The sequence below is a fragment of the Delphinapterus leucas genome, chromosome 13 (assembly GCF_059928025.1).
Source record: "Delphinapterus leucas isolate spDelLeu-1000000601 "Yukka" chromosome 13, BTC_Dleu_Yukka2, whole genome shotgun sequence".
Classification (NCBI taxonomy): Eukaryota; Metazoa; Chordata; class Mammalia; order Artiodactyla; family Monodontidae; genus Delphinapterus; species Delphinapterus leucas.
Window position 1 is genome coordinate 86,017,989 of NC_143141.1, and position 24,051 is coordinate 86,042,039.

General features: G+C 48.1%; 1 protein-coding gene across 14 annotated transcripts in view; it reads right to left on the reverse strand.

Moving 5' to 3' along the window:
• LPIN1 (lipin 1) overlaps window positions 1–24,051 on the reverse strand; it is a 142,054-nt gene that overhangs the window by 101,147 nt on the left and 16,856 nt on the right. For all 14 annotated transcript variants that reach the window (XR_016395522.1, XR_016395519.1, XR_016395521.1 and 11 more), the window contains exon 3: window positions 8,642–8,698. Coding sequence is in view for 11 of the 14 variants with exons in the window: in XM_089923429.1 (XP_089779555.1) it covers window positions 8,642–8,698 (57 nt within the window). In the remaining 3 variants the exon portion in view is untranslated. The remainder of the gene's footprint in view (window positions 1–8,641; window positions 8,699–24,051) is intronic.

A 24,051-nucleotide genomic window follows, 5' to 3' on the forward strand; every position in this document is an offset into this window, starting at 1 on the left:
GTCCTCAGGAGACTCACAGACAGGTGGATCAGCTAGAGAGCATCTGAATGGGAAACGGTTCTCTGACAGACACACGTGCCCGCTTCTCCAGCATCAAACGTCTGACTGCGTGTCTGCTGTCCCGGCTGCTCTGGCTCCACTATTTCTCCACACAGTCTAAGCTCCAGCTGCGCTGGATCATTTTCCTGTCTTTGTGCTTGTCCTGTTGCCTCCTACCACCAGGGCTTTGTACCTGCTGTTCCCCCTGCATGGAATCCTCTCCCCTCTTCACCTGGTTAACCACTGCTCATTCTTCAACCTTAGTTCAAGCATCACTAACGTCCCCATCTATGTCAGTTCTCCCTGTTCGACACTCACAGTGCTCTGCATATCTTCCACTCAAAGTACTGAGCATAGTTTAAATGCTCCATCTGTGTGTGCAATTACTGTAAAATCTCTCCCCAGCAGACAGACTCTGCAGGAAGGAAAAGGCCATTTCTGTCTAAATATCTAGCACCGTTTCTGGCACTTAGTAGGTGCTCAATAAATATTTTGAAATGTATGCATAATTATTATATAGGGGTCATAATGCCTGGTTGCAAATATATATATTCATCCTAATAAAAATAGACTAACTAGGGATGCACCGGTGTTAAAGGTCCCAGTGCCCTTATCATGAATGAGGCAGGAGGGAAGTCACAAAGAATGCACCCATCTACGCAACCAGCCATTTCTCTTTTTTACAATAAAATATTTTATTAAAGTCAATAAATCTAAAATATTACCATTACAACAGGTGATCAATATTAGAATTACTAGTGAAATATTTTACGTTCTTTTCTTTTATACTGTCTTTGAAATCCAGTATGTGTTTTATACTTGTAACACACTTAGGTCTGGACCAGCCACATCTCAGCTGCTCAGGAGACACACGTGGCTGGTGGATACCGTACTGGAAAGCTCAGGTTTGACATGTCCTGAACCAGCCATTTCTGAGTGCTTACTCTCTGCTAGGTACAGTGGGGGGTTAACGATTAAGAGATGCCTCTGTCCTCAAAGAGCTCAAGATAAGTCGATACACAGTGTGTCCAGCAAGAGAAAACAAACACAAACAATTCAGAACAGGATGCCCACTGGGGTGGGAGAAGGATTTGGTGAAAGGGAGGATTGGGAATACACACTAAAATGAGACGTTCATAGAACGTTTCTATCTATCAGAAGTGAGCAAGGAGCCCTGGGACATCTCCATAAAACCTAAGCATTCACTGAACAGGGAATGATCATTCTCTGTAAGATTCTAATTAAATATATTATTGTTGGAGTTGACTGTGCTGGTGCTTGGCACTAGTCCACCCAGGACGTGTACGGCAGAATGGGGCTATCGTGATTCAGGCTAAGAAACGCAATCGGCTGTAAGAGATATGCAGTGCATTTCTAGATAGGAACACAGTGAATGTCATCGGACACGCGCAGAATAGCTCCATTAACAATGCTGAACAAGGAGGAAAATCCTGGGGCAGGGTAGCAGGTGAAGCAGAACAAACACGGGTGTGTTTATTTTCCCTTTACTTCCAGACACTGCATCTCATTAAATCTCAAGGCAACTTCAGAACTTAAAAACTTACAACAGTGAAGAGAGAGAACAGGAGGGCCATCTTCTGTGGAAAAGACATCGAATCAAATTTGGAAGGTGAAAGCAAAGGGAAAGGTTGAGTAAAGAAAGAACGCAGAGCACAACGGCTTAATCTCCAAAATATACAAACAGCTCATACAACTCAATAACAAAAAAAGGACCCAATCGAAAAATGGGCAGAAGACTTTAATAGACATTTCTGCAAAGACGAAATACAGATGGCCAGTAGGCACATGAAAAGATGCTCAACATCACTAATTATTAGAAAAACGCAAATCAAAACTACAGTGAGGTACCACCTCACACCAGTCAGAATGGCCATCATTAAAAAGTCTACAAATAACAAATGCTGGAGAGGGTGTGGAGAAAAGGGAACCCTAGGGCTTCCTTGGTGGCTCAGCGGTTAAGAATCTGTCTGCCAAGGCAGGGGGCACAGGTTCGAGCCCTGGTCTGGGAAGATCCCATATGCCGCGGAGCAACTAAGCCCATGGGCCACAACTACTGAGCCTGCGTTCTAGAGCCCGCGAGCCACAAATACTGAAGCCTGTGTGCACATGCTCTGCAACAAGAGAAGCCGCCGCAATGAGAAGACTGCTCACCGCAACGAAGAGTAGCCCCCGCTCGCCACAGCTAGAGAAAGCGCAGCTATGAAGACCCAGCCCAGCCAAAAATAAATAATAAATAAAAATAAATAGACTTATAAAAAAAAAAAAAAGAAAAGGGAACCCTTCTACACTGTTGGTGGGAATGTAAGTTGGTGCGGCCCCTATGGAAAACAGTCTGGAGGTTCCTCAGAAAGCTAAAAATAGAATTACCATATGATCCAGCAATCCCACTCCTGGGCATAATCCAGACAAAATTATAATTCAAAAAGATACATGCACCGCTATGTTCATAGCAGCACTATTCACAACAGCCAAGTCATGGAAACAACCATGGATGTCCATCGACAGATGAATGGATAGAGAAGATGTGGTACAGATATACAATGGAATACTACTCAGCCATGAAAAAGAACGAAATAATGCCATTTGCAGCAACATGGATGCAACTAGAGATTATCATACTAAGTGAAGTAGGTCAGAAAGACAAATACCATATATCACTTAGATGTGGAATCTAAAATATGGCACAAATGGACCTATCTACAAAACAGAAACAGACTCACAGACACAGAGGACAGACTTGTGGTTGCCAAGAGGTGGGGGGGGCGGGTGGGGGAGGGATGGATTGGGAGTTTGGGATTAGCAGATGCAAACTAGTATATATAGGATGGATAGACAACAAGGTCCTACTGTAGAGCACAGGGAGCTATATTCAATATCCTGTGATAAATCATAACGGAAAAAATATTAAAAAAAGAATGTCTACATGTATAGAACCGAGTCACTTTGCTGTACAGCTGAGATTGGCACAGCACTGTAAATCAACTATACTTCAATAAAAAGTAAATAAAATTTTAGAAAAAGAAATAGCACGGAGCAAGTTACAACCTGGAATACCTGCAAGGGGGCTGCAGCCAAGGGAGGGGCTACCTGCCCAGGAGACCCTCAAACAGGTGCCGGAGCCAGAACCACACTGTTCCCCGGGTAACCACCGGCTCCCTGACTGGTTAGAGTGAACCCCAGCCATGGGAGTTTCCAGGCAACCTTCCTACCCCAGGCATACAGTCAACTGCCAATCACCAGACATTTGAGGAAACTCTGCAACACGCAAGAGAGAGAATGACAGACAGGGGGAATCCTGACTCCAGAAGAAATAAAAATAATGAAGGGAACAGAAGAGAAATTAATAGGAAGAAATTCCCAAGTTCAAATCTCAGAGAGATCTGGGAAGTTATTTCATTCAGAAAACAAAAAACACGAGAATGCCATGAAAGAGAAAAAGACTGGAGAACAAAAAAGAATCTGTTAAAGGAAAAATTTGATTGCCAAAAATAATCATAACAAAAGTAGAAGATTAAGTGAATGAAACATACCAGTTGTAGACCAAAAAGCTGGGCTATACGAGATAAGAGAGACAGAGGGGAACTTCATGGGTCTCCAGTCACCACTCTTTTATCTGTTTTCCATTTTCCTTTAGTCTGTTGACATACTTAATCTGGGGATATTCATTAGCTTACAAGTATGTTGTCCACTAGGACAGTACAGACGTGTGCTCCAAGGTCTAAGCAGAATGAATGAGACATGATCCACTGCTGGGCACATCACTGTGAAGCTTCAGGACATAGAGGATTAATTGAAGACCCTAAAAACTTACAGGTAGAAAATAGTAATAGTAGGTCACCCAGGAAGGAGCAAAAGTCAGACTGGCATAGAGGTAACATTGGTTATTAGAAGTCAGTGAAACAATGCATTCAAATTCTGTGAAAAATTAATATCAACCTCAAATGCTAATTCCAACCAAACTATCAAATGTCAAGTGAAATTAAAAAGGAGATTCAGACAGGCAAGGGCTCGAAAACTTATCTTCTATCTCCCTTTTCTGGGAGGTTACATGAAAACAAAACTCCAGTTTGCTTATTTTTAAAGACTGAACTAAGAAGAAAACAAGGATCTGGGTAAAGGTGGATGTAGTGAGAGCCTCCCAAGATGACAGCTCTGGCAGAAGACTGAGAGCGAGCAGGAAGAGAGATTTCCTGCAGAGAGAGGTCATAGGAAAAAAAAGGACTCCTGCACAGAGAGCTGAGAGTTTGGAAAAATTAGGGAATGTGATAAAAGTACTAAGTGCAAGGAATAAATGAAAAGAATTAGAAACTACTGAATGGGAGAAACTTCTTATAGAGGCAGCATGTTGCAGTGCTTAGGAATAAAGTCTCTGGAGCTAGAAGATGTGGGTCTGAATCCTAATCCTGCCATTTATCAGCTGTGTGACCTTGAGCAAGTGGCTCAACCTCTCTGTGCTCATTTTCTCATCTCTCAACTGGAGATAATAAGACCAACTTACAGAACTACTGTAAGGAAGTAAATGAGTTAATTTTGTAATACTCTTAGGAGAGAACCTGTCACTTGGTAAGCACCATATAAAGTTTGTTAAATAAATAAGAAAACCGAAGTGCTATATGAAAATCATGGTCATCCAAATAAGATAAATAGATCCCAATTAAAACAAGTTAATGGGCTTAAAAATAAAGACTGTGATAGTTTCCAAGTGATAGACTAAAGTAAAAGCTCAAGGATATTGTGTGTGTGTGTTGTGGGAACGGAGGGCAGGGGAGAAAGGACGGGCAGGGAATGGGAAGCACAAATTTTTCCTGCTAACAAGGAAAAAGAAAGGCAAACATAACTTCCAGGAAAAACACACCTCTCCCCAAGAAAAACTCTCTATATAAGAAAGGCAGAGTCTGAATAAAGAACAAACTAAAACAGGATAAGATTATACATAAATGGCAGAGTATAAAAAAGGAGGATGCATTAGCATATGAGAATCAGCTAGTTTCTCCTTTATCAGCAACTCCATAGGATAAGGTGCAAAGAAGATACGTAAGTAGTTGGCTTTAGTCGTGAGTCAGCATCTCCTAGTTGATTTTCTAGAAAATAGGCACATGAAGCACTTGGATAAAATTTTTCAGAAATTAATTTAAATCTAACCAAAAGCCACTTCCTTTCTGCACAAAATGTGCTCTCCATCCAAGAAGACGTTTTAAATCCTGTCCTTTTTCAAACTGAAAGATAAGAAAGAAAAGGAATAAGAAAAATATGGTTCCAAGTAACTGTGCCAGGATAATCTAGAATTCTGAGAATTGCTGCTTTTGTTAGAAATGGGGCAATCAAAGCACAGGTTGGCCAAGAGGGAGGCTTCACGTGACTAACTGTGCCACATTCCCTCGCCTGAGTTAGACGGGTTACGCAGTTTGGGTGAACATTTCATTGCTCGACTCTCCCTCCAGAACTCGGGGCCTTTTGCCTTGAATGAACCTCCATGTGTACAGGGATGGGTATGCTGGTGTGTATTTGGGGGATTTCTGCATCCCACGGCCAGACCAAGATTCTTCAGACTGAGAGCTGGACCTCCAGGAAAGCCTTCCCTCAGACACTCCTCGGGTCCATGAAGAATTCATCACTGGCTTCTCTGTACTAACCAGCCCACATGGAACTCCGTCACGGCACATTTCACAGAGCCTTGTCGCTGCGTCATTTCGTATGCCCCTATCTCCTCTACTGGTTGGTGAGCCCTTCAAGCAAAAGACCAGCCACGACGCACTCATCAGTGTACCCTCGTGCCTAGAACATTTATTTGCACAATAAGTAGGAGACAGAGACAGGGACAGGGACAGAGAAAGAGACAGACAGGCAAAGACAGAGATTTTGAGTCCTACTCTCTTGCCCTGTTGTACCTTCCCTTCGTTTGGGTTTTCTCATCACTAAGCATTTTTGGAATTTATGAACCTATCTTCTAAGGATAAAACATAAAAATTACCAAAAGCTGTGACAGTAGAGGTTCTGATTGGAAACCCACCTATGTGACCTTGCCCACCTCCCCTGGCCACACACACTCCCTGGGTGATTTTGTCCCCCTTGGAGACTTCAGCAATACTGTTGACCCACAGATCGGTATCTCCAGTCCTGATCTTGCCTCTCAGCTCCAGACCGAACATCCAGCTACCTTCTGGAAACCTCCATTTGGACTGTCCACCACGCACTTCAGCTCAACCAGGCTGACGATGACCTCCTAAATGGCCTCCCTGCCTCCAGCCCCATCCCATGACTACCCTGGAACAGGGCTGCAGATGTGACATGGCACTGCCTGTTTAAGGCCCCTCAATGCCAACACCCCGCATTACCATTATTTGTAGGATAAAGTCCAAGGTCTTTAGAAAAGCAAGTGAGGCCCCCTGTCATGAGCACCCTGCTCCCTTCTCCTCCACTGTCACCTCCCACTCTTCCCTTCTTTCAATCCCACCACCCAGTTCTCACCTCCGTGCCTGGCTAGCTTACACCTCTTTCAAGACTCTGCATAAGACCTACTTCCTCTTAGAGGCATTTTTCTGAATTGCTTCTAAACTCTCTACCCCACCCCTCCAAGCTGATTTCCAAGCCGTCTTCTCTTCTACACAATGCCTGGTGGTGAACAGCAAGCACTCTGTGGTCACGATCGGATGAACTCCCAACGTACAGCCAAGGAACTAAAGCTCAGAGAAGTTAGGGAACCTGCTCGATGTCACACGTACTCTAAGGGGCAGATGTGACCAGAACTTTGGACTCCACATCCAGGTCCCCTGCTTAGATGGTAAGATTTTCTGTAATTTCGCCCTTGCAGCAGAAACTTCCTATTTCACATCCCCTGTCCATCGCTTCCTGTCTTGTTACCGCGCGAGCTCTGTGATGGGCAGCAGAGGCTCAACGGACGCCTTTCCTAGACTGCCTGCCTTGTAACCATGGCCATTGCCCTGCACCTTGGGCCAGAGGCTGGGCCTGGAAACCCGGTGGCCATGGGCTCCAGCCCCCAGGTCTGCAGAATGGGACTTGGCCACAGAGAATGGCAGCCTCAGACCACCTCGTGATGGCCAGCCTGCCCGCCTACCCACAGGCGGAGTGACTCACTTACCGGGACCTCCTGCCCTTCCTCTCCTCCATAGAGGACGGCTCCCCTCACTCCAGGCTCAGAGGCCACTAGCTGCCTGCCCTGCTTAAGATTCCTGGCCTCTGATTGGGCCCCGTCTCTGCCAATCCACTGGGAAGTATCAGTAGAGCTTGCGGTCCTCCCAGCGTCGCCGGGGCCAGGCCTTCCTCGGCAGCCTTCTTCATTCACTTAACTGGAGCCCCTGGATTCGTCTGAGGAAGAATCTCTCCCTCTGCCTGGCCCTGCACTAGGCCTCTCGGTCCACACTCTGACCAGAGTCTCTCTCCACACTGAGCTCTTTGAGAGAGACACCAAGTGTTACTTTTAATCTACATCCCCAAGGTTTAGGACAGGCCAAAGTCAGGACAAATAAGTCTTCAGGCTTTATCACTTCCTCCCTGGATTATTCCAAAAGCCTTTCCTTGAGCTGTTCCAAGTCTCTTCTCCACAGGAAAGGATCCCAGGCTTAAAATCTATGGGGTAGAGCAAGCTGTATGAAGTTGCTGAACTTAGGCAAGGTGAGGGCGAGATGAACATACTGTGAGAAAAGAACCAGGATGTAGCAAAATCAAAATATCCCCCCAGACTACAGAGGCTCAGCGAGCCAGATTCACGAGCAGAACCTGGAAGCTGGCATGGGCATGGGGGCGGCGTGGTGCTGGCCCTCGGGCTGCTGAACATGGGGTCTAGGGAGACCCTAAAAGAGCAGGGAGCAAAGCACTAAGTACAGTCACAGAGACAACCTGAAGGGCCCAGCTGAGGCTTGGGGACCAGGCACAGGGCAATGACAAAAGGGGCCAATGGGTACAGGAGGAAGAGGCAGAATCTTCAGGAGGGCTTTGAGGGGTTCAGGGGCAGCCGCAAGGGCTCTTATTAAATAAACGTGACAGTCCGTTAAGGGCAAACAAATGGCATGAACCTGATATGAACATTTTCCTGTTGGCACTAGGGAGCCATTGAATGCTTTTTTTTTTTTTTTTCGGTACGCGGGCCTCTCACTTTTGTGGCCTCTCCCATTGCGGAGCACAGGATCCGGACGCGCAGGCTCAGCGGCCATGGCTCATGGGTCCAGCCTCTCCGCGGCATGTGGGATCCTCCCAGACCGGGGCACGAACCCGTGTCCCCTGCATCGGCAGGCGGACTCTCAACCACTGCGCCACCAGGGAAGCCCCATTGAATGCTTTTTAATCAGGGAGGTGACAAAATCAGATCTATGCGTGGGAGAGGTTGGCTCGCAGGGAGAAGAGGTTAGAAACTAGCCATAATGTTCTTAGCTTCATCTGGGACTCATCAAACCTTTAGAAAAGGCTACAGGCCAACTCTGAAAGCTTCAGTCGAATGGCAGAGTCCTGGTTTGGGGACTGCGTGTATCCATGGCAATAAACCAGTTTGTCAAAGAGTATTTTCTCTCATCTTGAAATGTCAAAGTATTGATATAATTAGGGCATTCATAGCAACTCTACTCACATTAATGTTTGAAGACCATACATTTCGAATCCATCCAGGGTCTCTCATTATTGGAATCTGGAAAACAAAAACATTAGAAATTACTTAATGGGAATGTTCTGTAATTAGTGGTAGCGATTGCACACCCTTGTGAATACACTAAAAACCACCGAACTGTACACTTTTACACGGTGAATTTTACGGTGTGTGAATTATATCTCAATAAAAAAAAGGAAATGCAGTAAGAAGAAGGATGTGGTGAGGTTTTTTCTGAACACACTCAGAGTGTGAGGTCTTGGTAAGAAACGACACATCGTGAGGTCATAAATCTCCCTCTCCCACTCCTTTACTTCTCTGTGGTCTCCTCCTTCCCAGAGCACATGGACCTATTGGGGAAACGTCAGGAGATAAGGCAACATGGAAAAATGATGGGATTTGGAGTCCGAAGACATGCTTTCACGTGCTGCCTCTACTGTTTCTTGGCTGTATGACTGCACAGGGCTAGTTTTCTCTGTAAAATGGGCATAACAACAACCCTGGAATGGACGGGTGTGTAGTGAGCATTCACTGAGTCTATTCCAGTGAAAGGGCAAAGCCTCATGCACGGATGAGCTGTTAAGACTGTTGGTATGAAATTACCCAAGCAAGTAGGACCTGCACAGTCTGCTTTTCCAACAGGGGCCCCCATTAGAGCTCCCAGCCTAAGGGATGTGATACGTTTTCATAGTCCTTAAACTATGCTTAAGTTATACTCAGAAACACATATGTTCTGGGACTTCCCTGGTGGCGCAGTGGTTAAGACTCTGTGCTTCCAATGCACGGGGCCCGGGTTTGATCCCTGGTCAGGTAACTAGATCCCACATGTGTGCTGCAACTAAGAGTTCACATGTCACAACTAAGGAGCCCACGGGCCACAACTAAGACCCAGCACAACCAAACAAACAAATAAATAAAGTAAAATTTTAAAAAACCATATATGTTCTGAGTGCAACTAAAGCAGCCCAGAATCAACAACCCTTGAAGCCCCTTACTCCTATTTCCCTCATCCTCTCATCCCCTTGCCCATCACCCTACCTGCTATTCATCTACGGCATTTAGCTTTTCCAACCCATATTGTTGATTGACAGGTAATTACTGGTGTTGCTTTACCTGATGGTTCATTTAGTTTCTCGCAGGGGCCAAGTGCTTTGCTAGGTAGTGGGAGCACAGGGATGAGTAAAATAGAAATCCTGTCCTTGAGTCACTCATGATCTAGTGGGGGGCAGGCAGGAAGACATGCAGAAAAGGTTTTCATGGCCAGGACCACCACCAAGACATGCCCAGGGTCGGGTGGGAGCCTGGGAGGGAGGCAATAGTTTGCTTGCAGGGAACATAAGGAAGGTTCTGCGCCATCCACAGAAGGTGACATCTGAGCTGCTTCTGAAGGATAAGTGGGGCTCTCTGAGGAGAGAGGAGGAGAAATTCCATTCCAAGCAGAGAAGAGGGTGTGTTCAAAGAAACAAAGGCACCACACATATGTTTGGGGAACAGCCAGGAGCGCCCAGGACTGGAGAATATCCCATCACGTGCAAGTGATACAGAGCAGGCCCGGGATGGTCTGCAGTCAGGAGACATGGGTAGAGTGGGGTCATTTTTTTAAAAAGTTTCTTTTTTTTAACAAATGCCCTCCTTAAACAAAACCTTTTGCAGAAGCCCGTATGTAAATAGAAGGGGAATGGGGCTTCCCTGGTGGTGCAGTGGTTGAGAATCTGCCTGCCAATGCAGGGGACACAGGTTCGAACCCTAGTCTGGGAAGATCCCACATGCCGTGGAGCAACTAAGCCCGTGCGCCACAACTACTGAGCCTGCGCGTCTGGAGCCTGTGCTCCGCAACAAGAGAGGCCGCGACAGTAAGAGGCCCGCGCACCGCGATGAAGAGTGGCCCCCCTTGCCAGAACTAGAGAAAGCCCTCGCACAGAAACGAAGACACAACACACCCAAAAATAAAAATAAACAAATTAAAAAAAAAAAAAGAAGGGGAATGCTGTGGTCATTTCAGGAAGAGGCCTGGAGTCCCCAGGCTTGGTTGCAGAGCCCTGGCTTCAGAGAGTACAGTTTGAGAACGATGACTGTACACGATGGGGAGCTACCAAGGGGCAGGATGGTCAGGCCTGTGTTTTACAGGATCACTCTGACATCTGTGTTTTGGACGCAGAGAAGCAAATTTAAAGGCTTTTTTTTTTTTTTTCCCTTAGCCGCGTAGCTTGTGGGATCTTAGTTCCCCAACCAGGGATTCAACCCCCAAGCCCTCAGCAGTGAAAGCGCGGAGTCCTAACCACTGGACGGCAGTGGAATTCCCCCCTTTTTTTTTTCTTTGAAGCCTATTCTAGGGTGTGAAGGAAGGTGGTGACAGTGCAGGGGAAGAGGAAGGGGCGGCTTTGAGCGCTGCCTAGTGGGAGAGGCCCCCGGGCTTAGTGATTGACTCGGATGGCCGGGTGGGTGAAGAAGAGGGAGATTTTGAGGATGACTGAAGTTTCTGGCCTGGGTGACTTGGTAGATGATGGTATCATTAAGCATCAACCAATGAGGAAAACTGAAAGGGTAAATTTGGGGAGGACTCTTAGAGTATTCTGGAACATCTGTAATAAAAAGGATAGATTTTCCTCTAAGACAGAACCCGAAAAAGAAGGTAGATGTGAGTTAAGGAATTCTATTCAAGTCCAGATCCTGGTAGGGAGAGCGGGCAAGGCGATTGGTTTCTGCATCTATAAATTGCTTAATATAGTAAATATTTCAGTCCTGGTTTCAACCAATCAATGCATTTGAAACACTTCTGGAAGTCCAGTTACTACCTCCATTTTAGCTCCTCTAGAGTATTAGAGCATTCTGCAAAAAATCATGCCACTTGGGTACAGATGTTCTGAACCACCCAACTCAAATTCCTCATGGGACACAAACATAGTCACACGCCCGCCAGCACTCGCTGGGTACAACAGTTGCACGGATTTTACACTTACGAGGCAGGCTAGGAAGACTGGCAACAGTTTAAATTCACAATGCTTGGATTTGGTCCCAATTAAAAAGGAAGTTTCTAATCAAATACCAAATATATTTTTTGCTGCCATGGGAGCAATGACTCTGAGCCCCCAGAAATTTGCTTTGATTTCAGAGATTAAAAATAAACACAAGAACACCAAAAATGGTGAACCCGTGTATTTCAACAGTCATTTCTCTCAAAGCTAAGAAGAAAATAATCTCATTCCACCCCACAGCTATTTGTCTGTTGTCATTCAAAATTCTAACGCAGGGCTTCCCTGGTGGCGCAGTGGTTGGGAGTCCACCTGACGACGCAGGGGACGCGGGTTTGTGCCCCGGTCCGGGAAGATCCCACATGCCGCGGAGCGGCTGGGCCCGTGAGCCGTGGCCGCTGAGCCTGCGCGTCCGGAGCCTGTGCTCCGCGGCGGGAGAGGCCACAACAGTGAGGGGCCAACGTACCACAAAAAAAAAAAAAAAAATTCTAACGCAAAATTTGAAGCCCAACCTTTGGTCCCTGGGCACCAAGCAGTTAGCAACCATGGGGGAAGCCAAAAATGAATTTGGGTTTGAACCCCCATTCTCCCAATAAGAGGTGTATGGCCTTTAGCAAGGAATTTAACCTTCCTAAGCCTCAATCTTCTCATCTGTAAAAGGAAGAGGAAAATAAAATAGTTCTGGAGCTGATGTAAGAATGAAAAGATATAATACTGTGTGAAACAATAGTGCACAAATTTTAATTGCTAATCCTGGATGATGATAGCACGGAAGTCTCAGTGTCAGGAACAGGTGAGCATCTTCTGAACAGCTGGTTTGCTTTCGCCTTATTTATACCATGAAATGTGTAATTGCTCAGGTCTTTCCTGAGACACTGGGGGCCAGAGCCACACTTCTGCTCTACTTATAAATGAGCCAGACTCTATGAAATGCATGTTTGTGTTAGCCTCATTCTTGGCTCTATTTTCTGCCTCTACCTCTTATTTTCTTTTATTCCTCACTTAATTTAGACATATGTAACTGCTATGAACTGAATGTTTGCGTCCCTCCCAAATTCATATTTGAAGCCCTAATCCCCAGTGTGATGGTATGTGGAGGTGGGGTCTCTGAGAGGTAATAAGGTCATAAGGGTGGAGTCCTTGTGATGGAATTAGTGCCTTTAAAAGAAGAGATAGGAGGGCTTCCCTGGTGGCGCAGTGGTTGAGAGTCCGCCTGCCGATGCCAGGGGACACGGGTTCGTGCCCCGGTCCGGGAAGATTCCACATGCCGCGGAGCGGCTGGGCCCGTGAGCCGTGGCCGCTGAGCCTGTGCGTCCGGAGCCCGTGCTCCGCAATGGGAGAGGTCGCGACAGTGAGAGGCCCGCGTACCGCAGAAAAGAAAAAAAAAAAAAAAGAAGAAGAGATAGGAGAGAAATGAGCTCTCTCTCTGCCATGTAAGGATACATCACGAAGGTGGCCACCTACAAGCCAGGGGGAGGGCTCCCACCAGAGCTAAACTGTACTTGCACCCACAACTTCTTTAGCCTCCAGAACTATGAGGCATAAATTTCTGTTGTTTAAGCCACCCAGTCTGTGGTATTTTTGTTATAACAGCCTCAGCTGATCAAGACAGAAATTCTGTTATGTTTTGAACCATCTTTTGTCCTTCGATAAATGCAGTAATGCACAGATAGATGACAGACAGACAGATATAGAAAAGTGAAAAAATGGTTGGAGAATGGACCTAGTAAATGTAGATAGGATAATAGATAGGAGATAGATACTTTCCTCTTGTCTTTTCCTTTATGCTGTGTTGATTTGCTTGTTCACTTGACTATATTAATCATTATGGGGTGTAGGGCAGTTGAAATAGAACCACAAAGACTGGTCCTGGTCAGGGCCTCTGCCCTTGTAAGTAGAATAATACTGAACCACTGACTCACCCTCTCTGAGCTTCCGTTTCCTCTTCTAAAGAACCTACATGACACTACCCACCTCGGGGCTGCTGTGGGAATTAAGTGAGAGATGTACTTGAAAGTGACCAGCATACGGTAGGTGCTCAATGAAGGTGAATTTGAATCTCGATGGCAGCCTGATGAAGATCAAAGTCCAGGACACAGTCTCCTGTGTTCCTCGTAGGGCCTTTGCTCACTGCTACACCTTTGCCCGTGATTTGCTGGAGGTCACATATATGGGCCTAAATCCAAATTCAAATTCAGGTCTGCGTGACTCCAAAGCTCTTGCTGCCGTTTCACTGATGGAGAAACATTTGGACCACAGAATTCCCACCACACAGAAGGAGAAAGAGGGAGACTTCAAAGTCTTCCAGATCATCAGGCCTTAAGTCCACAGTGATAGGCCAGGCGCATCCCAGTTTACACATTCTAAGGTTCATTTGTTCATCTGAACCTCTTTTTAAATAAAGAGTAACATTTTCGCATAGAAAGAGTTCCATCCAAGTGAGTTCGTTTTTCCAGGGGAGGAAAGGCAGAGGAAGCCATAGCCTAGATGAACTGAAGCAAGGCTGAGCTGTACAACCAGGGACCTGCGGGCACTACGGTTTATACAGCCTACTTTTATGGGAAAATGCATCCAAACGCCAGCTGAGGATTCCAGGAACACCTGGGAACAGCCCAGGGTGCAGTGGGAGGAGCCTTGGTCTGGGGAGGAAGCAATTCAGGATTTAGTCCTGACTGTCTTACTAACTTGGAGGGGGCCTTGGACAAGGTACTTCCCTTCTCTGGGTTTCAGTTTTTCTTCTGTCAAAGGACAGAATTACACTAAGTGCTCTTTATCTCCAAATTTCTATAAGCCTAAATGCACGTGCCCTCCTACATCATGATTCCAATGCCAAGATCCCCCTCTTCTGAGCCCAGCACCCTCTGTCAATACGATCTGAAGTAAGGGATGAGGATAAGGAAGGGTTTGCTCTGGTTGGAAGGAGACGGGGTGAAGAGGAGGACACCACAGGTGGGGCTGGAACTGGACCCAGTCAGACTCTAACCTGGGTCCCCCAGGGTCCCTTCGACTAGTGTAGAAATGGAAAGAGAGTCTGTACTCAAAAGAACTGGATCTAAGCCCTGGTTATAATATTTAATAATGCTTGGCCTTGGGTAGGTCACTTCATGTCTTAGAAATTCAGTTTCTTCAACTACAAAATGAGGTTAATAGCACTTGCTCCATCTTCAAAGCTCTCGAGGGCAGGTTGAGTGCCTCTGATGTCCCATGTCTCTGACCCATTCTCTGAACTCATGGGATTACGTCCGGCCCACCGGGGTAATCCAGGATAATCTCCCTATTTTAAAGTCAGTGATGAGTAATCTGAATTCCATCTGCAACCTTAATTCTTTTTTGCCATGTGATTAACATATTCACGGGTTCTGAGGATCAAGACATGGACATCTCAGGGGGGCACTATTCTGTTGGCACAGCCTCCTAATGGATTGCCCACATCTCCTTTTGCCACGTTGTAGTTCATTCTCCTTGCTGCAGCCAAGGGCATCTTTCTGAAACACGATCTGGTCGTTTTACCTCCATGAGTAAAACCACTCAAATAAATAAATAAAATGTATACAATTTTTTAAACCCTTCCTTAACTTGGTGAACAAAGTTTCCACCCACCTGTCCAGTCTCATCTCCCACCTGCACCCTTTGATCTCTCTGACCCAGTCACACTGGCCTTTCACCACCTCCTATTCAATTTATTCCATCCAGCCACAGGGCCTTTGCACATGCTATCTCCTCTGCCCAAGACACATTTCAGCTGGTTAGCTGCTACGGATCCCCCAGACCACAGCCAAGTACCACCTCAGAGAAGCGGTCCCTGGCCTCCTTGACAGAGATCACATCATGACTGCACCCTCCGATAGCACCCTTATTGCTCTTTGCTGGCACTTAGCACGGTTGACAAAGTTACAATTGTTTGCATAACTCTTCAGCTAATGGCAGCTTCCTGCGTCAGGGACAGCGCCTGTTGCTCTCACCATCACACCCCCGGAAGGTAGTCAATAAATACTCGTTGAACGGAAGTATAGAAGTGTGACTTTTTCAACATACAGAGGAGGACGCTGGAGCTCAGAAGGTCGAGGAACTTGGCCAAGGTCACACAGCTAGCAGGCGGGGGTGGGTGAGCTGGGATCTGACCCAGGTGTGACTGACCTCTAAGCCACAGCATCACTCCATCTGCATTGCAGGCAACTGGTAAAGGAAGGGGACTGCGGATGGCCTGATTTTTGTACTTTTCCTAAGGAAAGATGAAGGTGGTGTTGGTCCCTGCAAGTACTTGAGATGTAACTTCCAGGAGAGAACTCTCCCCTGAAAGGAGTGACCCCCCAGTACAGGCTCGTACCCAAGCCTCGTACTTCATGTGCAGCCACTGGAAGGACAATGAAGAGAGGCAGCACCTCCCAGCCCTGCCGGAAGCCTGTGTGTGTGTGAGTGTGTGTGTGTGTGTGTGTGTGTGTGTGTGGCGTTAGATCAGAGATGGCCTCAAATTCTTTGCTGCCATTGACAGATAAATCCTAACAGCCCTCCCCTTAAATCTGAGGAAGCCTAACAGACTTGCTTGCTCCGTGATATGCAGGACAAGTGACATTCTTCAACTCCTGAGGTCATTAGAAACCTTCCAGCGTCCCCTCCGTGTTTTGCAATGCTCTTCAAGGGGGATGCCGGCTGTGATGCAAGAGGTTTGACTACCCTGAGATGTCACGTCTGAGAGGCCCTGCAGGCACTCCTGGCAACAGTCCCGGCTGAGGCCGGCCTACCAGTCACCGCCGCCACGCCACCAGCCATGTGAGGGAAGCCAGCGTGGTCCATCCAGACCAGCCCGTCTAGCAGTCAGGTTCACTGAGTCATCACATGAGGAGGCGAAGCATCACCAGCCAAGTCCTGCCCAAATCCTGACCCACGACATCATGAGCTATAATGAGATAGTTGTTGTGTAAATGCGCTAATTTGTGAAGCAGTTTGCTCTGGAGGAATAAGTAGCCAGAACATAGGATGTGTGTTGGGGGAGGGCGTCTGGTTTCTATTTCTCTGTTTGTTTACATGTAAAATTACATCTGCGCATCTGTGATTGTGCCTATTTTTGCAAGTGTGTCTATGTGTTTGCTTGTATCTACACAGCCTGTGCTTCTGTGTGTTTATCTGTGTGTCTTCTTATTTTCTCTGTGCGTGTGTATTTATGGCAAAATGATGAGGACGACTCTCCCCCGTGAAATCCAATCCCAGTGCTAACGTGCCTCCTTGCCTGTCTTTAAGAAGAACCCACACTCTAGACCATAGATGTATTCACATGTGTGTGTGCCTATACAAGGATAAGGTTTGATTAGAAAACAAGGACATAGCCTCTAATTGGTGGGTTCTATTGGGGAATTCGTTCAATACAGGCAACCACTGAGCACCCACTGTTTGCCAGGCACTGTGCCAGGATCTGGGAATCCAGAGTGAAGCAAGGCCTGGTACAATGCCCTGGGATGCCGGGAGCCTGGGGACCCAGGGAGGATCAGGCCAAGATGAGAGCCCAGAGTTCTGGGGGCAGTGACCTCGGGCTCCTGGGGCACCTGAAGCCCTGTAAGATCATCAGTCCAAGCCCATGAGTGGGCAGCTCAGAGCCAAGCCACCCCCCACTCCACCCAACAAGCAGGGCAGCCTTCCCCGAGGATTTCTCGTGGGATGGTAGTAAGTGTTATGCAAAAACCAGTTCTGTGGTGGGGTAGATAATTCTGGAAACACCAGATAAAACAGACAAAGATTTATTTCCTGCATAACTTCTTTCCTTACTACCTCATTGTATGCTGTCAATCTCCTAAAGGGAGTATAAAATGTAGGATTTCCTCAAACCACACAATCTTGAAATCTCTTTTCCACTGAGCAAATGGTGGTCTCTGTGTGTCTGGTAACTCATTCAGGGGACATTCTGATGCAGAAGTAACAGGTGTGGTCTCCAACCCTGGGGGTCAGTCATCCACATCTCCCATCTCCACCGTCCCCCCCAGAGAAGGTAAGGTAGTAAGTAGTTTTAAGAAACTCAGGGACTTCCCTGGTGGTGCAGTGGTTAAGAATCCATCTGCCAATGCAGGGGACACGGGTTCGAGGCCTGGTCCAGGAAGATCCCAGATGCCATGGAGCAACTAAGCCCGTGTGCCACAACTACTGAGCCTGTGCTCTAGAGCCCGCGAGCCACAACTACTGAGCCCGTGTGCCCCAACTACTGAAGCCCGCGCACCTAGAGCCCGTGCTTCGCAACAAGAGAAGCCACCGCAATGAGAAGCCCACGCACCGCAACAGAGTAGCCCCCCCCCCACCGCAACTAGAGAAAAACAGTGCGCAGCAACGAAGACCCAATGCAGCCAAAAATAAATAAATAAAAGAAATAAATTTATAAAAGAAATTCAAGTCTGGGGAATTCCCTGGCAGTCCAGTGGTTAAGACTTCGCCTTCCAGTGAAGGGGTTGCAGGTTCCGTCCCTGGTCCGGGAACTAAGATGCCACATGCCTTGCGGCCAAAAACCAAAACGTAAAACGGAAACAGTATTGTAATAAAAATTCAGTAAAGACTTTAAAAAATGGTCCACATCAAAAATCTTAAAAAAAAAAAAAAAGAAGAAGAAGAAATTCAAGTCTGAATGGGGAGACTAGTGGAAGGAGACATGGGAGGGCTGGGAGGGCTGGGAGGGCTGGGAGGGCTGGCGGGGAGGGAGGGCAGTAAAAATGAATGAAAACAGGAGATGTTTGTGCCATGGGGATGAGGGACAAGACTGAACCAAGGCCAGAGGAAGGGAGGTTGGCCCAAGCCCTCTCTGCTACCATCCTGACACGCTCTCCATGCAGGTCTCATCAAAGAGAGAGCCCTGGGCTCTCACTAAGATCGTCTTCTTCTCTAGCCCACGCCAAGTAAGCCAAGGTTTGTCTGTCTCAAGCACCCACATTCCATGGTGTATTAACCATGTCTTTTTATTTTCTGTATTTAATGCTTTAATATCTAGAGCTTTGCTGATCCTGGAGAGACTACCCCTCCCCGAGTAGCTAAGAAGAGAAATTAGTGTCGTTTCTCTGCTACTGAACACCTGGTCTTGTGAGTCAAAAGAAAAGGCAGCAGTATTTACTTCTTTATTTTCTTAAGCATAAAAACCTCTTATGGGAATTCCCTGGTGGTCCAGCGGTTAGGACTCTGCACTCTTACTGCCAAGGGCCCGGCTCCAATCCCTGGTTGGGGAACTAAGATCCCACAAGCCTTGCAGCAGAGTGGCCAAAAAAAAAACAAAAGAAAAAAGAAAAAAAACTCTTACAAGTGACGCAGTTGAAGTCCAGCTTTCCATGACTGGTTTCTCCTTCAGATCCCAGGCCTGATGATGTTTAGGGGCCTGCCTTTCATATGCAAAGCAACCAATCCAGAGCCCTTAACTCAACCACCTCTCTGATCAAATGCTCACACTCTGGGCCACTATCCACTTGTCCTAATCACCCCAGGAAGAGGGCCCAGACAACCAGGGACAGCTCCATCCCCCAGAGCCTGCTGCAATCATTCACGCCAGCCAGTCCGAAGCCTGCTGACCCTGCCTGTCCATTCCTTACCCCCGAAACCACAGTAAAGACTCTTGCCCATATGTTCGCCTCTCTCCTTCTACCTCCTGACTGACCCTGGTGCTTCCTCGTGTGACCCTGCATAGAGTGTCTGCTTCCTGCTTCTAGGGATCTGTGAGAATTACAAACTTCTTCCTTCATGACAGTCGTTTCTGTGTCCACACGTCTTACCGCACCAGAAAAAAACAAATCTTGTGTACACTTAAAACACTTGGCTTCCTGGAGCCACAAGGCCAGAAGGCGGAACTCGACAGAAGCAGCCATGATAACATCAAGGTATCGATATACCCAGGGGGATTATACAAAATAGTTAAGAATTTTAGTACAGCCACTGATCAAACCAAACAGACACCCAACCAACCAGAAAGGGCACATCCGCCTTGGATACACCAATTAGTAATTCAAGTAGCTTTTTACAGGGTGACTAAAACATAGATTCTAGAATCTGACCAGCTTGAGCTCAAATCCTAGACCCATCACAAACTATCCATGTGATCTTGATCTAGTCACTTAACTTTTCTGTGCTTCAACTTTTTCACCTGTAAAATGGGGATAAGACTATATTGTTATGATGAGGACTGAACGTGAATGAATTTAAAACACTTAGCACAGGGGCTTCTCTGGTGGTGCAGTGGTTAAGAATCCGCCTGCCAGTGCAGGGGACGTGGGTTCGAGCCCTGGTCCAGGAAGAACCCACATGCCGCGGAGTTTAAAAGCCCAGCTTTTAAAAATGAGTCCCAGGCAACCAGCAACCTGTTCTCCGTGTCTGTGCATTCGGTTTCGTTTCCTTTTAGATGAAATGAATGAAGAGGGTCAAAAGGGAAAAACTTCCAGTGATAAAACAAGTCCTGAGGATGCAATGGTGACTACAGTTCACGATGCTGTACTGTATATTTGGAAGCTGCTAAGAGAGTACATCTTAAAAGTTCTCATCACAAGAAAAAAAATGTTTAATTATGTATGGTGTTGGCTGTTAACTAGACTCATTGTGATCATTTCATAATATATACATGCATCAAATCATTAAACTGTGCTTGAAACTAATACAATGTTACATGTCAATTATATCTCAATTTTCAAAGATAGCTTCCCTATGCCATCTACCAACTCAGCATTTGTCTGGATTAATAAGCTCATCTCTTAAGATACAGACAGCCTGTGGAGAGAACAAACAGAGCAAACTTTTTACCTACAGTGTCCACAGATTAAATGCGCTCAGCAGATTCAGTGGCTCTGAGGAAAAGGAGTTTACGGTGGAAGGGTGGGAATGGCACAGAGTAAGTGGGGAAGGCATGTTTGGGAAAAAAAAAAAAACAACCGGGCCCTGATCCATCAGTTCAAAAGTTGGTGGGTTTCTATGTATAAACAACCACCAAGAAGATGAAGAAATTGCTTCCCCTGAAGACATTAGGTTCACGCAATACTGTTCTTGCATTTCTCAGAAGAGGCAGTTGAGGAGAGAGCCGGTTACAGCAGCCCTGATTCCGGGGAGGACTCTTACATAAAGAACTCGGAGAAAGCCTCCTGACTTTGCGTACATCCAGCTCCTACGAAAGCATCTGGCCTCCTAAGACAGCTGCGGTGAAGCTGGCCCCCCGCCAGGTTGGAGAGTGGGCAAGGGGCAAGGGAGGCGACAGCAGGAGAATCAGGATATGACAGGACACGATGTGCCCCTACGTGGCCAGCCTTACCCCAGAGCACCATGGGTTGAGCTGACCCAGATGACAGACACCCACATCCCTGTGAAATTGGGACCTGCGGGGAGGGGCACTGGAGGGAAAGATTGTCTGTTGCTCGGGAGAAACTGACAACGCAGTCAGCATTGGACACAGTGACATTCTTCGGCCATCCGGCCGCCTATGCCCCACCCGGGACTGCAGGCAAAGCCTGGCGTTTCCAGGTTGGCAAGTCACCGAAAGCTGAGGGAAGCATGACAACCCTCCCTCTGATGGTGGCCGGTGGCCCGGGGACATGGGGAGGAGGGGCATGTAAATGGGGCGGGACACAGGAGGGGCTTGGTACCAGGCTCTGCCAGGTGCCCACAGCCAAGAGGCTAATTAGGTGGGAGTTAGGTATTCAGCCGCCAAGACGGTCATCCAAGAGCTCCTCCATTCAGCCCGCCTGTGAGGGGGGCCTTTCCCTGTCCCTGGGCCAAGCATTGTCACTGCCAACAACAGGCAAGAAAGGAACCAGCAGGTCACCAAGGTTCCGCAAATGCAAGCTTCCCAGGGCTGGGGGGGGCAGGCTGAATCCCTCAGGCTTGATGCACAGACTCCTCGGGCTGGCCGGGCTTTCAGGCTGAAGCAGGGAGAAGTAGGAACCAAAGCCTGGTGTGGCCCAGAGTGGCTGGAGGGGCTCCTTCCTGACCCTCAACCCCGGCAGCGGCCACGGGCCCCCAGGACCTGCTGCTGCTCTAGCCTGGAGGGCAGTCAGAGCTCAGGGCTGCCACAAACACAGGAGCTGGGCGAGGCTTCTGGAACGTGCAGGAGCCTGGCCTTGGGGCACACAGGGGGCCTCGGGTTTGGGGACTGCCTGTTTGAATGACGGCTTCACTTAGAAACAAAGAGGGAATAAGCCAGAGCTCCACAGAAATGGGTGCAACCTTCTCGGGACTCGAGCTAGGGAAACACTCGAGCTAGGACGCAGCTCTGCTCTTGGGAACAAACGCCTTTCTCTGGGCCAGAGGCTGGGTACCCAGAGACAGGGTGGAGGTCCCTGTTCTGAGGGGTCCCAGGCCCCCACCACCAACGCCTGCTACCCTGAGAACCAGGTAAAAGAGAGCGTGATGACGGGGCAGGAACACAGGGAGAGTCACAGGGGAGTGACAGCCGAGCTCAGCTGTGAAGGTGGATGGGGGTCTCAAGGCCAAAAGGGGGAAAGAATCCCCGCAGCGGGGAGAGGGGCACAAGGGCGCCACAGCGCGGAGCAGCAGCCCCTGGTGGCCTGTGGCTTGCTGCGGGGCCGGGAGGAGGCGCCCTGGGCCCAGGCCGAGCCGGCCGCCCTGCTGTGGATGAAGCTGCTTTGCGCCCGCCTCTCCTGCTCTGGCTGGAAGGCCCGCAGCCTGCCCCAGCCTGTGCATCAGGCCTTAGGGACTCAGCAGGCTCCCCCGCACCAGGGACGGAGTGCAGCCCCTCTTAACGCATCACCAACCTGCCCATCTCTCCCGCTGACCCACCCAGTCAACCATGAAATACGCTCTCCCTCTGTTTTGCCTGTTTATTGCCCATCAAAGCCCCTCTCTTCACCTGATTCCCCTGCTGGCTGCTGCCCGTTTCCGCTTCCCTTTCCAGCAAATGCCTCTGAAGAGTCGTTCGTGCTGTGCTCTTCAGGTGCATCTTCTTGTTCTCTCCTAAACCCGCGTCAGGGGCTCCCCGCCTCCCCCACTCTGTCACCAGAACTATCCTCGTCAGGGTCACCAGCGGCATCCGGGTTGCTAAATCCCGTCAACGTTATCAGTCTTTAATCATGTTTTTGATCCATCAGCAATGTTTGAGGGCTTCCCTGGTGGCACAGTGGTTAAGAATCCACCTGCCCGTGCAGGGGAGACGGGCTCGAGCCCTGGTCCAGGAAGATCCCACGTGCCGCGGAGCAACTGAGCCTGTGCGCCGCAACTACTGAGCCTGAGCTCTAGAGCCCGCAAGCCACAACTACTGAGCCCGTGAGCCACAACTACTGAAGCCCGCGCACCTAGAGCCCGTGCTCTGCAACAAGAGAAGCCACCGCAATGAGAAGCCCGCACGCAGCAACGAAGACCCAACGCAGCCAAAAATAAAATTAATTAATTAAAACAAAAAAAACCCCAACGTTTGACACAATTTCTCACTCCCCCTTCCTTGAAACACTTCCTTCTCTGACCTCCAGGACACCAAAGGCCCTTGTCTTTTCTTCCTGCTCCAATGTTAGCTCTAGGTTTCCTGCAGGTCTCTCCTCCGCCCTCCAGGGACCACCTTGTCCCTCTTCTCGAGCTGACTGACTCTCTTGGTGACCTCATCAAGTCTCAGGGCTTTAAATACCTACAGAAGGCTCGTGACTCCTGAGTGTGTATCTCCAGCTCCAATTTCTCTCCAAAGTCCAGAATCATATACTCAGCTGCCTACTCGTTATCTCCAATTGTGAAATCTAGCAGAATTCTCCAACTCAGCACGTGCAGACCTCCACTGACCCCCATCCTGCTCTGCCTGTAGCTTCGCCCCCATCTTGGGTGATGACAGCTATAGACTTTCAGGGGCTTGGGCAGCCTTCTCTGCTTCTCTCGCACCCATATCCAGTTCACCAGGAAATCCCGATGGCTCTGCCTTTGGGATGTGTCCGGGATCTGGCCACTTCTCACCCCCTTCACCGCTCTCACCTTAGTTGGAAGCCCCTTATCTGTCTTCTCAGTGGCCTCCACTGAGAAGCTGGACTTCCTGCTTCTCTGATCCTACAAACTACTCCCCACACTGCAGGCCCAGACGTCAGAAGACATCACTGCTGTGCTCAACTCAGACCCGGCAATGGCCAAAATAAAAGCCAAAGTTCTCACGACGCCCTGGAAAACCCTAAAAGCTCCCCCCTCCACTCCAGCCCCACCCCAGCCCTGACCATCTCCTGATGCCCCACCCCCCTTGCACTCCATTTCAGCCTCTTCCTGGTCCCCAAAGGTTCCACCACAGGGTCCTTGCGCTAGTTATTCTCTCCACCAGGAACACGTTTTCCCCCAGATCAAATGACCAACTGCCTCATCTCCTTCAAGTCTTTGCTGAGACATCACGTTCTCTACAAGCCACGCTTGACCACAGTCTGCCTTTCCACCTCAGAATCTCTGATCCTTGTACTGTTTCATTTTTTTCCATTGCACTTTTAACCTCTAGTACATTAGATA